Genomic DNA, 13,751 nt, shown 5'->3' with positions numbered 1-13,751 from the left:
TCAGGAGAGAGCAAGGACAGTCCACCATCGGTTGGCCGGCGTCTGACCAGAACACAGGCGCGTCTCGACCACGCACCTGTAGAGGTCAACAGCTCCTCGCTGCTGTAATGAGGCTAAAGCTTGGCCGGCACCACGGCCCGCAGGCCTGATGAAAGCAGGAGAAAACCCTGCTCTCCGCTGGTTTGTTTCTGACGCAAGCAGCTCAGGCGTCCACGCGCCGAGCACTTGCCAGTGTTGCTCTGGAATGAACAATGAAGCCTGCGCTGGCGGCGTCGTGCAGGCGACCCTCGTGAGCAGAGTCTGACCTGGGCCTGTCTTCTAACTATCTTCTCCATGAGAGAGAGAGAGAGAGAGAGTGGCGCCGATACTCGATAGAGGGTTTTTTGGCTGACTCACATTGTGCTTGGTGAGAGTGGAGATGCTGGCGGCGATGGCCTGCAGCCAGTCCGCGCAGTCCTCGGTGGAGGGGAACTGGATGACCCCGCTGCACACGCCGTCCACAGCGATGACCTGGAAGGCGTCCTTCCTGCAAGAACAAACACAGGGCTAGAAACCACGCCCTTCTTCCAGCAGAGAAGTGGCCCGCTTCCAAATACCAGACTTGATGGGAGCTTCATTTCCGGTGAACTTTGGGCCTCGGCAGAGCAGAGTCGTCTTTGAGTGCAGTTATATTATGATGATTTTTCATGCCTATTTTAGCGAGTGAGGAGGTAAGAGTGCAGCTAACACCTTCACGCTACCGTGACGTCTGAGGAGCCCCACCACTGAGCCTGGACAACACACGCTTTCTTAGTTGGCTCAGAACGAGACCAAGGGTCACCTGAAGCAGTGAGTCTTCACCAGAGGGTCGGGGCCCATGGTGGGGCCGCAAGCGCCCCCTAGAGGGCCGCTAGAAGTTTTTTTGTTACACACGTATGGTGGCAGCAGTGAGTCAGTGAACTGACCTGACCGCTGCACATCTGTGAGAGTCACCAACTATGGAGGAGTTCTTGGAAAGAAACAATGAAGAAGGAAGTGATGGCGCCCCCTACAGTACAGACTGTTCATGAAAGCCAAATTAATTTGAATATTTCACGGCGATACTTTCATTTACACTTATATCTTCTTTGGAGTTTAAATAAAATAAATAATTTTCCTTTTATGATATTTAGGCATGTTTTTTTCTATTTATTTTATTCAGAATTGTATTCAGTTTTTCCAATTTTCTCAACAGCTTGCATCAAGTGTATTTTTTTTCTGATGAACATGACTTGCAGCTGCTTCTGCTGCTGGTTGGACTTTTCCATGACAAATAAATATCTTTGCGCTGATCACGTGGTTTCATGTCACTTCACAAGGTTTTGCTTTGTTTTCGTGTGAGTAGATAAAAGAAGGTTGTTGGTCACAAATGAAATCAAGAGTCATGAATCAGGTCTATTGAATGGGCCCCGAGGCCACTGATTCTGAGGAAGGTTCATGATGATCTAAAGTGCACCCAAAACCTGATCCTCTGAGGACCGACCCTCCAACAGGCCGGGCGCCCCTGCCCCGGGTGGCTGGGACAACTGACCATCAGGGCTCCTGATCTCCAGCAGGAACAACACACTGAGCTAGCAGAGGCAGCAGGAGAGAGCGTGACTCACCTGCACAGGTCAGAGCCCGGCAGGTGCTGCGACATGCGCGAGTGCAGCAGCGGAATGAGCCGCAGGTCCACCCATCTCTTCTCCCAGCGCAGGCCCGGGGAGGTGGGCCAGGACGAGCAGGACAGCGTGTCCTGCGGAGCATGGACGCACAGCTCAGAGTAGCCTCCCACACCAGCAGCAGCAGCAGCAGGTCGGAGGCCCCACCAGTACCGTGTTGTTGGGATGATAGTTGAGGTGCAGGCCGCTGTCACACAGGGGCGAGGAGGTGCCGCTGCTCTGGTCGCTGGGAACACCTGCAGCCACACAGGGAAAAGTCAAGCCATCGATCTCCCACGAACGCCGCCGTCCATTTTCAGCGTCTCCATGAATCACGGCGAGCCAGTGTGTGCTGTTGCTGCAGCTCCAGTCCACCTGGCCCACATCGGAGCTTCCACACCGCAGCCAGGATGTTATCTCCTCACACTTCTGATCTCCACCACTTGCGGAGGAGGAGGCTGGGCTCTGACTGGGGGGCCACGCGTGCCATGTCAGACCTCCCCTCATTGTTAACTGACGCTTCATCGTCTCCCTTCAACAGCAAGGTCCAGCGGGGAGAAGATCTCCCCCCCCCCCCGCCCGGCCCGGGCAGCTTACATGTGCAGTCCTCGCACAGCGGCAGCTTCAGAAAGGCGGGAGTCTTCTTCAGGAAGGACACGGTCAGAGTCACCTCCTCGCCAGCGTTCCTCAACACCTGGACCTGGAGAGGAGAGGCCTGGTGAAGGTTTCCTGACGTCAGTACGGAGAGCACACCACGAACACTGCTTCTGCGCAGCTCGGCTCCCTGGACTCGAGCGTGGAGCTGACCCCAGAGGGAGGTCTACTGGCTCTGAAGTGCTCCACTGCGCTAACACCAGCTAGCATGCTCACCACATGAAGGCCGTGATCGGTAGCTGTGAGTCAGCTGTTCTGACTCACAGCCGAGTCAGAACAGCTGCTCGAACCATCCAAACTCCAGACACCGTTTCCCCTGCTCTTCTACTGCAGTCCCGCTGGGAGACGTCCCAGTAGTGAGTCCAGTTTCTGAAGTACAGTTACAAGCCTCATGACATTTTCCTGGTTTAGAGTTCAGACTCGTGCGAGGGATGCTCTTTGAGGACTCGACACAGGTGCCTCAGAGCATCCTTCAGCCAAGGTCGAGCCAGAGGTCGGAGCGAGCCCCGCACAGCACAACACAACCCAACCCAACCCAACCCAGCAGGCAGTGTTTCTGAGGCGACTCGTTTGGAACAAGACTCTGGGCCTCTCTCTTCAGCACGGGGGTGGCCTGACAGGGTTGATGATGGAGTGAGGCATCTTCTTACCACTTCCTCGTGGCGGTAGCTCCTCACGTTTATGCCGTTGATCTGGGAAGAGGAAGAGACTCTCCTTCAGATAGGGGCGGCGCCGTGCGCTCAGAACCGCCATGATGATGGCGACCACAAGCCGCTGACATTTGCAGGGAAACCGCACGGACGACTCCACGAATGGAGACGCGTCCGTCGCCTGGCATCGTCAGTGCTCTTTTGTGAGCAAATGTCAGAACCTGGGCCGTGACACTTGATGACAGGCCCCCACCATTATTCATGTCAAATCAGAATTATGGATCACCTGAAGGATTCCGTCTCCGATGAAGAGCAGGCCCGAGAGTTCAGCTGCGAGCAGAGAGGACAGTCAGGGCCGCGCATGGAGCAGAGTGCTCGGCCGCAGAGAACATACCTTTCTGTTCCTTAGATATTTTGGATATCACCACAGGGATCTTGTGTTCAGCTCCGCCCTGCGCCACAGAGGAGACACACCTCAGTGGAACTCAGGGAAGTGAGGGGTGGGGGCTCACTACCTTGATGCTGAGGCCAAAGCCGCCGATGGTCTGCCTCCGGATGGTGACCGTCCGCTCCTGCAGGAGAGTGGGACACGGTGTGGGACAAGTGTGAGGAAGCAGGAGGCCTCCACTGTGTGTGTGAGTGTGTGTTGGTGCTGGTCTCCTAACCCCGTCACCGTCAGGTCCCTGCTCCACTCAGTGCAGAGTGTGAGAGAACATGCAGCCCAGATCCAGGCGTGTGTGTGTGTGCGCCTGTGGCAGAGCACGCAGCACTTCCTGTCCACAGACCTGAGGATTCAGATCAAGTGAAGGAGCCACACCTGACTGACCTGCATCATCACCACAGAGCCCAACCTGCTGCTGTCTTCTCAGAACGTGTCCTGGATCAACCTGAGCATCTGAGCTCCTGCATCATCTCCTCTGCTCTTCACCCTAAACTTCTCTTCTCTCCCTCCTCAGATCCACTGGAGGCTTATGCTAACCACACCAGCAGCGAGGCCTGGCTCCCACCTCTCTTCCTCTGGCGGCTTCATAATGACCTGGACTCGGTGGTCAGGAGCTGCTCCAGGACCAGACCACAGCAGCAGTGGGAGAGTGTGACGTCACTTACGCTGGAGTAGAAGGGCTCTCCCGACACACAGATGACGTCCTGCTCCTGGATGGTCAGAAGGTCTTTGGCCAAGTGCAGTCGAATGTTGAAGGGCTCCTCCTTACCTTCCTGCAGCAAGTAAATCCCGGTCTTCGTCTGCGAACAGTCAGAGGGAAACACCTCTCATTCACTGTTGCTTTGTCATTGGACGCGCGGTGTCACCAGCGTCGTCATCATCATCATCTTCATCAGGTCTTAATCACATGGGCAGCCAGGACACAGCAGCAGGTTGGTGACACGCCTCTCACTACTCTGTTCCTGGAACTGTGTTCAAACAGTTCCAACCGTAATTCAGCATTAGACACTGTAACCCTTTGGAGGAGGACGAGCCGACTGCAGCGGGTCCTCTCAGGTCCAGCAGGAGAACCGAGCTGGGACAGTCATGGCGATAAGCATCTGTCTATCACTCCTCTGTTGATACCAGCGGGACCTTCATGCTGCTCTCCATGTGAAGGAAGCTATGGAGCATCACAGTGACCAAGCCAGCGTCAGCTCGCAGCACCAGACACACGCACACACTTGGCCTCTGTGAGGACCGCTCGTCACCCTCCCCGGGCCTTAGCCAGGACTCAACCAAGCGTCTTCATCCTCAAGTTGAGGCTTGGATTCGTGGGCTTGGGCCAAAAGGTCCCCACAGAGGCATACGGTCTTTGTGTCCCCACAGGGAAAGGTAGACCAGTGCAGTCCAGCTCGGCGACCCGCTGCCCTGCTGCCACCACTACAATCTTGCTGTCATCCACCCAGAAGCCGCTGAGCCGCACAGACGTGGATCCTGCCAGACCAGTGGGTCGACCTGTCCTTGACAAGAAAGGCTGTGGAGAAAAGGAGGCACCTGGCAGATGGATGCAGGTGCCAGGCCCGGCGGAGGCCGTTCTGAACTCTGAGTGCGAGGACTGGGCCGCAGCAGAGCAGAGAGCGGCGGCGTCAGAGGTGCCCGTGCTCCGGAGGAACCCGGGTCCTCAGCCGGGCCTGACCTGCGCCTTGATCCCGGCCCACCTCCTCAGTGGTTATTCAGGCTCGTGTGAGACGAGAATCTGTCACAGCTCAGGCGTCACACTCCAGCTCAACCAACCTCTTCATTTGAAGTCTTGAAATCCATGTGCCACTACGCAGGGAGGGATGCTGCAAGAGAAGAGGGGGCCAGCAGTTAGACGGGAACCCTGTGACTGCAGTGAAAACATGCTTCTGACAGAGACGACGGAGGCGCTGGCGCTCACACGAAGGTGACACCCTTGACTCCATCACCCGTGCTGCCTGGCTCTGCAGTAAATGCCACCTTTACCTGTCTAATCCCACAGCGATCATGTGACCATGAGTGATGTGACAGGCGCACATCACTCATGGCTTATTTCTCCAGTTTTTGGCTCAGCTGACGGTGAAATGCCACTAGCGCCATCATAATGCTGAGTCATCCACGTCTCCTCCAGCAGCACAAGTGTCAGGAGCTGAAGCTTCTGATGGATACAGCCGCTGGCTGGCAGGTCTGGAGCACCGTGCTGGTCCTCAGGTTGGAGACAGGAAACACGCCAGCACTGGTGACTAAGAGCTCTCAAGTAGGTGTGTGTGTGAGCGTGCCTCAAATCCAGCACTGACAGACAAGTGTGAAAATCACTGACCCTGTGTCCGGGGCCCACAGCAGCTTTCTGTGTGTAGCTAGCTCCAACTCAGCTGAGCGTGGACTTGGTGAAGTGCTGCGCTCGTGTTTCCAGAGACGGTGCTCTGCTTCCATTCCACTCTCATTTCTGCCTCTCTCACAGCACTAGCTCGCTAGCAAGCTAAGCTAAGCTAAGCCCCAGAAACACTGGTTGTTTTGCTTCTCTCTCACTGGAGTTCACAGTTTTTCTCTGAAGCAGAGGCCATGTTTGTTCTGCTGCAGGAGCCGGTGGATCTGAGAAGCGGCGCCAGCTTCAGGAACAATGGCGTCGCTGGTCGAGCAAAGGGCTAAAAATAGCTTCACCAATTAACGGCGCGTCCCACAGCCAGCTGAGACAGTGAGCAGACACAGGACTCGCTCGCCAGCCTCATTTCCACACAGCAGACTTGACTCTCACAACACACGCTCAGAAGGAAGAGCCTGCAGCTGAGACTTACTTCAGTAGAAAGGCCCCCGAGAACCAGCCATGGAGCAGGAGAGGATCCCCGACTTGGGGTCAGCAGCGCAGGGGGAGTGTCACTCTCCAGGCGGACGGGAAGCTGGGTTCCTCCCAGAGCAGAGGCAGCTGCTAGAGCTTCATCCTGATCCACGTCCAGGTGAGCAGAGGAAAGAGCTGAAACCAACAGAAACCAGACTCAGCGTGAGCATCACAGACGCCGCAGAGAACCCGGGACGCGGAGGACGTGGCCTTGACTCTAGATCCTTCCTGTCTGCTCTTAAGTTTTGGCTGTGGGCTTCCTGTTCTCTGCCTTGCTCATTGGAGTCAGGGGAGTTAACGTGCCTAACTCTTCTTTTGACCTGAACTTTGTTTCGAGGAAACTGTGGCGGTCCATCTCCCACAGTTGTGTTGACATACGTTCATTTCTACAGTCAGTTTCATCATGTGCTCTGACGGTTAAAACTGCGCACATTTGTGGCTTTGTTCGTCTGACTTCCAAAAGATAACCAACCCAACTTCCAGTTCCAGTTTCAGTGACTGCAGTAAGGCACCTCAACTTCTCATCTCAAGCTTCATTCCATGCATAAACCATGGAGCTCTAATTATACAGCCAGATGAGCCGGAATATAACTTGCAAATGTCGGCGAGTGAGACAGTCCCATCTGGACCCAGGAGGTCATGGAGCAGGACCTGTGCCAGGGCCCCTCACCGGCTCTGACAGACGGGTGGCGCCGCTTAAAGATACGTTCTGAATAGAGTTCTGAACCAGGAGAACAGAGGAAGGTCTCACGCCCTGACCAGGGCCCTCACCAGGGCCCTCACCCTCTGACCAGGGCCCTCACCCTCTGGCCAGGGCCCTCACCCTCTGGCCAGGGCCCTCACCCTCTGGCCAGGGCCCTCACCCTCTGGCCAGGGCCCTCACCCTCTGGCCATGGCCCTCACGCTCTGACCAGGGCCCTCACGCTCTGACCTACTACAGCGCCGTATGCTGAAGCTTGCCGCTCTCACTTGGCCCCGCCCCTCAGCCGTCACCAAACCCTGAAGGTGTTCCCCTCACAGGCTGAAGTCTGATGGTCCATCATGGCCACCCTCTCACTGCATCACTCATGTGGAGCTCGGGGGTGAACACAGCATGAAACCGGCCGCCGTTCTTCACGCTGCAGCAGCATTCAACCCTCCCAGAGGAACCTAAATCACTGCTGCTTGAAGACCCAGTCCAAGTGGCATCACATTCAGCAGGCCACCATTTCTGGCCCGGATGTTAGCGCTGTTGCCATGGCAACGGCATCCACCTCCTTAGCCAAGGATTTCTTAACTGAGCCGTGAGTTCAGTTTCTCCCTTCTCTGACACAGGCACACCTGCCGAGACGCTCTTCAGCGTACGCTGCGCAAGTCTGTGTCGGTGTGGATGATGACCCAGCTCCACTCCTGACTAAAGTGCCTGCGCTGTGATCTCATCAGTTTGTATCATTGCAGTTATGAAATATTCAGCGTGTAGAATCACAGACAAGCAGGCGGCGTGTGGACTCAGTTCAGAGGTCTGAGATGAAACACCAGGACGTCTGGACACCAGGACGCTGGGACACCAGGACGTCTGGACACCAGGACGCTGGGACACCAGGACGCCGGGACACCAGGACGCCGGGACACCAGGACGTCTGGACACCAGGACGCCGGGACACCGGGACGTCTGGACACCAGGACGTCTGGACACCAGGACGTCTGGACACCAGGACGTCTGGACACCAGGACGTCTGGACACCAGGACACCAGGACGCCAGGACACCAGGACGGGCTACAGTGACACCAACACAAAGTGCTCCTACATTCTGAAACTCACTCAGCTAAGTTTGTTTCAGCGTTTCTCTCAGGGACCAGCAGCAGGTCAACAGCCTGCAGCACTGGAGCCAGATCATTGAGGCCATTTCTCATCCACAACTCTACAACTTTAGCACAACTGAAGGTGCAGTTGCTGGTTTCACTGCCGTTTGTTGAAAGAAACAGAGATAAAAGTTGAGCCAAACATGGCAAAGTGAATCTGAAGCTGGAGCCAGTGTTTCCAGGGAAAAACAGGAAATGTGCAGATGTTCCTCACTGGGCGACACTGGTTCCCCAGACTCGGACCTCAGTCAGAGCGGTGCAGTCGGTCTCCCTGACAGAACACCTGAACTCTGAGGAGCGGAGACGGAGACTGCAGCATCATTATCCCGTCACCTGACAACACGCCAGACATTCTCGCAGATTTCCTGAAGATGTCTACAGCCTCGTGCTTCCATTCTCACTTCATGAATCCACCAGTCAGGACGGCCGGAGCGCGAGCCTGGAGGTCAGTACCTGAGGAGGAGCGCGTGGCAGAGCAGTAGCTGAGCGAGGGTCAGCTGACCTTCCTGACGGTGACGCCACATGAGCTGCCCTCCTCCCACTGACTCCTAACTGGATCCCAACACGTGAGACGACGGCAGAATCCCGCCGCTGGTTCGAGGGATGGGACGTTCTCCAACAGGCGGCGACTCAAATGAACGCTCCGCCTCTAAACTGCTTAGTCATTTCTCCTAATGATTGGAGTCGCAGCTGAAGACGCAGGCAGCAGCTGCAGTCAGACGTGGAAGCACACCGCGCGCTGCAACATGAAATATAGATAAGGCTCAAGGCCACGGAGAAAATGAATCTGAGGCCGAAGGATGGCTTTAATAACAGCCACGGCAAACCATTTATAGATACAAGCAGCGCAGCACCAGCCACCGCATCATCTGCAGGGAAACTAGGATTCAATGTTCGGGAAGTGAGTCACTGCTGTTGAGGAATTCTGCTCCCAGACGGAGGAGGATTTGTGTCCTGCTGACCTCAACGTTCTGCTCTGCTCGAGGAGCCAAGCTTGACACCCACCTCGCTCTTCTCTTCCAGGAGGGAAGACAAGAACAGCACATGCTCAGCTGTTCACTGGTCCCCACAGGAGTGAGTGAGTGCGTGAGAAACACTTCACACACTGGACGGAGCTGCTGACGCTCAGAAGATGTGCCTCGTGGCGTGGAGAGCATCGAGTCCAGCACTAATGTCAGCAGGGACGGGGGTCTTCACCACACACCTGGGGCCTGATCTGATGACCTCTGTCACACCCCTTGCCTGAAGACAAGAGAGGAGGGCAGCTCCGTGTCAGGAGAGTTGCTCATGAGCTTCACAGAGGTGTGTGAGGGTGGCGCAGACCAGAGCGAGGACGGTGAGAGGTGCCTCCTGTTGCCATGGTGATGGGCAGGAGAGGTTCGGGAGGAGCCTGATGACATGCTGCGACAGGAGCCACAACGTCACCGTCCTGACAGCGTGGAAGCAACAGCAGCAACCATCTGAAACATTGGAACCACCGGTTCAGGTGGTTCAATCTGAACCACCTGAACCATCTGAACAATCTGCACGACACCAGAGCTGCTGGATCCCCTGGGTCTTCAGGAGCACAGCTGCAGGCTAGCTGTGGCTCCGCCCACACATCAACCTCAGCCTGAGCGGCTCATGACCACAGCATAACTGCCAGACCTGCTGGGGGCCAGGCAGCAGAACCAGACTCTGCCTTCATCAGAGCGGGCCCAGAATCGGCCGCAGCGCTCCGGTCGGGTCACAGAACAAAGACCGTCTCTGAGTCACACCGAGGATCAAAATATCAAAACCCCTTGACTGTGATGGACATTTTCATGCTGAAATGAATCCAGCCTGCACGAGCGTGGAAATGTTGCGTGGCCGTGCCATCAACCGTGTCAGACTCAGACGGGGCTCTTCCTCTGTCCTGTCGTGCTGTTGACTGTAAAGCATTCAATATGAAGCGCAGGTCTCACGCTCACTGCCTGCCACTTCATTCACTGCAGCTGACTGAACATCACAAGCCCTTCAGTTGTCCTGCCCTGACTGGTTTAATGGGACAAGAGGGAAAACACCTCAGCAGCATCACATCTGATGACCTGGTTCCTGGTGTCATGCGACCAGTCCGGAGCTTTGTCCCAGCTGTTGGAGGATATCGAGGGTGATGTCTCAGTCATCAGCGCTCGCATGTGGATTCCTGCTCCTCTAAATCAGCGGGCGGCATGAGGAGCATATCAATGAGAGCAGTGTCTTCACGGCTGCCAGACTGTGGTGTGCGTCCGCTTCATCAGCCACCCGTCTCCACCAACACCGGCTAATGGCTGCCTTGTTACACGGCGCTGTCTGGGAGACGCGCTCCGCTAATGTTGTCTTTGCTGGGCTCCTGTTTCCTGTGCTGCTGCTGCGGGTCCCACACGTGGAGCCGCCCGATCGGACTGCAGCTGTGAGGTCTGTGTGGGTTTCAAGGAAGATGTGCAGGCGCTCGCCTGGCCTGTAGCTCATCCAGGCTTCAGCTCACCTTCGTGAAGGGCCTCCACGTCTCGTTTAATGAGTCCATATCTTCAAGCTTTCAAGCGAATAACGCAGGGTGAAAGGTCCCTCCACAGGTGTGATGAGCACAGCTCGTGCAGGAACCACCGTGCTCCACCCCTCGGCACATGAAGACGTGAAGATGGTGACCTCCACTCAGGCCACCAGCATCCTCACCGTCACGCTTCAATGCTAGTAGTTAGCCTAGCACTAGCATGGACTTCTTCAACAGCACATTAGCATGAGCCTAGTCGCTGCAGCGTCGTACGGTCACCAGCCCTGTCCTGCTCGCTGGCTCCCCCTGTGGTGTGGGTTCAAAAGCTGTTCTGTCCCAGCGGCGACGACACATGCGCCCGGCGCCATCCAAACTTCAAATGAAGGACGCCTTCGTCATCACGTCTAAGACACGATGACAAAGGCGTCGTGAACCGCGTCCGAGTCCTGGCACATTTTTCCAAATAAAGGAAACAATGGGGCGATTATTGCAAAAGCAATGACCCAACCCTCAGAGCAGGAAGGAGAACAAGTGCCAGCGCTGCTTGACAGATTTGGTGCTCTGCTTAGTGCTGCGTGGCAGGAAGAATCCTTCAGCTGAAGTTTCATTCACTGGTTAGAAAGGTGTGAACTCCCATCGCGGCGCCGGACGTGAAGTCATGACACCAGGTTGCAGCAGCGACCTCCAGGTCCTCTGACCCAGACCCCAGACTCCAGACACGGCGCCGGTGAGGAGCGGCCTGGACACCCTGCTCCGGTCAGTCCAGAGCATCTCCTCTCAGTGGGGGTCAGAAGCTGCAGCCCCAGCAGATGAGAGCTCCAGCTGACGTGCAGCTTGGAAGCCGACAGAACCCTGGGAGTCAGCTTCAGCTCAGCCGCTGGGTCTGCACTGCCTTCTCCAACGGCCGGATTAAAAGAATCCAAAGTGCAGGTTCAGATCCGCCACTTCAAGGCGCCTTTCTCAAGAAGAACAACTGAGACGAGGCTCATTCTCCCACAGCAGCGATGCCCCCAGCAGGCTGGCGCATGAGGGGTTAAATGAGCTTGAATGAAATGATGCCTGCGCTGGGGAGCGTGTTCAGCAGCCAACAACATGCATCATTGATAGCTAGGGTTTCTCCCTCTGAACGCACCCCGGCTCATGTATATTTGAGCATCATCTCACCTGGGTCTCCAGCGGGCGCCGACTCTGAAGGAAGAAATGATTATTGATCCCCTAAGTGGAGAGATAAAGTGCAGGGACTCAAGGACGGTGGGCTTCGAGCTCGGTGACAGTCTGCTTCCCATTATCATCGGCTGCCGACGGCGACACCCACCGGGGCCGCAGCCTCCTCTCACACTCTGTTTTGGACTCTCTGCTTCAGTCATGTCAACAGTGACAAGAAGGCGAGGGACGATTTAGGACAGGGGGGAGGGGTGCACGTGTCGGAGAGCGCCTGCCTGAGGAGCGCCAGCACCTCCAGCACCTCCTCACACAGATTGCTGCTGACCTTTGACCACAGAATGGTCCCAATCACATCAGAGCTGCTCACGCGGCCGAGCCGGGGCCAGGTCACATGGATCGCCACGTCGCAGCCAAGACACCTCCGGCCAGAAGGAGGAAAACACAGCAGCCCCTTCCTTGTCTGGACCTTATTCTGAGCCGGCGCAGGGTGGACCTTCAGGTCAGGCACCGGCTTCAGATGTTGGACTCCACCACACACTGCTTCCTTCAAGGTCACATGACACATGTCATTAACGTCAACATGAGCTCCAGTGGATCAGATAAACCTCTGCCAGGGTGAAGTCACGCACACATGGTGAGGTCATGTGACACACATCAGAAATCCTTCTCGCTCTCTTCAGCTCTAACCGTTGTCATTGGAAAAAAAACAAACTCGCTGATGGATCCACAGCACGAGCAACACGTCCAGAACATGTCATGACCGTCGGCTCATCTGTTCCTCGGCTCACTGGCTCACAGACGGAGACCTCCTCCACTGATGACCCCCTCTGACCTTCTTCCTTCAGCCAGATGTTTCCTCACACAGAGCTCCTTGCTCAGAACCTCAAGAGGAACCACCTCAGCCAGGTGACTCTCGGAGCAGACCGCTCATGAGCACGTCTGTTGCTCAGATCTGGTGACTTTGACCAGCCGGTTGGGCAATGTCCCGGAGAGCAGTTCTCCATGCGACTCTCAGAGGTCCAGGCTCTGGATATTTCAGACCTCGATGAGTCATTCAACACCGTGACAGACGAACACATCTTGACCAGCGGCCTTCAGGCGTGAGGCTCACGCAGGAGACGTGCACTGGAGTCCTCGCTGAACATGACGAGACACACGTGAAGCTTCATTGAAGCGCAGCTCGAGCCGGTCCGTCCTCGCGAAGCCGGACGCCGCACCAAGTTTCGGGGACCTTGAACGCATCACGGACGCCGTGCAGCGACGCAGAGCGGATGTTTGGGCAGAACCACTTTACAGCAGCGAGCAGCTCCGGGCCGAGCCTGCTCTCCAGCACGCGCGACGCATCTGCCGCGGCTTGACATGAAGCCGAGCCATGGCGGCGGAGCTGCGGCTGCATCACGAGCCGTGACATCACGCGGAGCAACCGGCTTCTGACGCGTGGGAAAAGCGACGTCAAGCAGGAGCAGCGTCGGCGGCTGAAACTCACCTGCTTCTCCGGTAACAGGTGGAGGACGTGTCGGGGCTCGGACCCGCGCGCACGCGCGCGCTCCCACTTCAGTTCCTGCGGCGGCTCGAGCCACAAAGCCTCCGTTGTAGCAGCGTCGCCCCCCCCGCCTCCCGGTCCAGAAGCCGCCGAGCCGCACTCCGAACCCGAGGCTCCATGCTTCCCGGCCAGCGACGCATTCGACGGATCAGAGGGCCCGCTGCTTCCAAGGCGACTGACTCGGTTCGGTCCAGAGCCGAAGTCCGGTCACATCTCACATGGTCCCACTTCCTGGCGTGGCGGGGAGAAGGGGCGGGAGGGAGGAGGAGGCGTCTGCCCACTCGTGGATCCGCTCGCTCGGTTCTCCCTCACCGACGCTCGTCACAGTCGAGCGTCCTCTTCTCTCTCTCTCTCTCTGTCTCCCTCTCTCCCTCTTTCTCTCTGGTTCCTCACTCTCCGTCTCGGTCACCGTCTCTCTCTCTCTCTCTCTCTCTTTCTCTCTCGTCAACACTCGGCCGCTTGCAGCTAAAA

The 13,751-nt window shown here is 56.6% G+C and overlaps 1 protein-coding gene across 7 annotated transcripts in view; it reads right to left on the bottom strand.

Moving 5' to 3' along the window:
* Positions 1 to 13,751, bottom strand: part of sntg1 (syntrophin, gamma 1) — a 25,777-nt gene extending 12,026 nt beyond the window's left edge. For 3 of the 7 annotated variants that reach the window (XR_008416373.1, XR_008416375.1, XM_053882789.1), the window contains exons 1-12: positions 13,224 to 13,749; positions 6,200 to 6,375; positions 5,181 to 5,230; positions 4,070 to 4,204; positions 3,478 to 3,534; positions 3,357 to 3,414; positions 3,249 to 3,292; positions 2,963 to 3,004; positions 2,256 to 2,358; positions 1,827 to 1,915; positions 1,623 to 1,753; positions 397 to 526 (exon numbers count right to left, since the gene is read on the bottom strand). Coding sequence is in view for 4 of the 7 variants with exons in the window: in XM_053882789.1 (XP_053738764.1) it covers positions 397 to 526; positions 1,623 to 1,753; positions 1,827 to 1,915; positions 2,256 to 2,358; positions 2,963 to 3,004; positions 3,249 to 3,292; positions 3,357 to 3,414; positions 3,478 to 3,534; positions 4,070 to 4,204; positions 5,181 to 5,207 (816 nt within the window). In the remaining 3 variants the exon portion in view is untranslated. Of the gene's footprint in view, positions 1 to 396; positions 527 to 1,622; positions 1,754 to 1,826; positions 1,916 to 2,255; positions 2,359 to 2,962; positions 3,005 to 3,248; positions 3,293 to 3,356; positions 3,415 to 3,477; positions 3,535 to 4,069; positions 4,205 to 5,180; positions 5,231 to 6,199; positions 6,376 to 13,223 lie in introns of all 7 variants that reach the window. The other 4 variants (XR_008416374.1, XM_053882791.1, XM_053882792.1 and 1 more) reach the window with 4 other exon arrangements.

Source organism: Synchiropus splendidus, chromosome 13 (genome assembly GCF_027744825.2).
Source record: "Synchiropus splendidus isolate RoL2022-P1 chromosome 13, RoL_Sspl_1.0, whole genome shotgun sequence".
Classification (NCBI taxonomy): Eukaryota; Metazoa; Chordata; class Actinopteri; order Syngnathiformes; family Callionymidae; genus Synchiropus; species Synchiropus splendidus.
The sequence above is the reverse complement of the archived record's forward strand: the minus strand, read 5'-3'. Positions and strand labels throughout refer to the sequence as shown.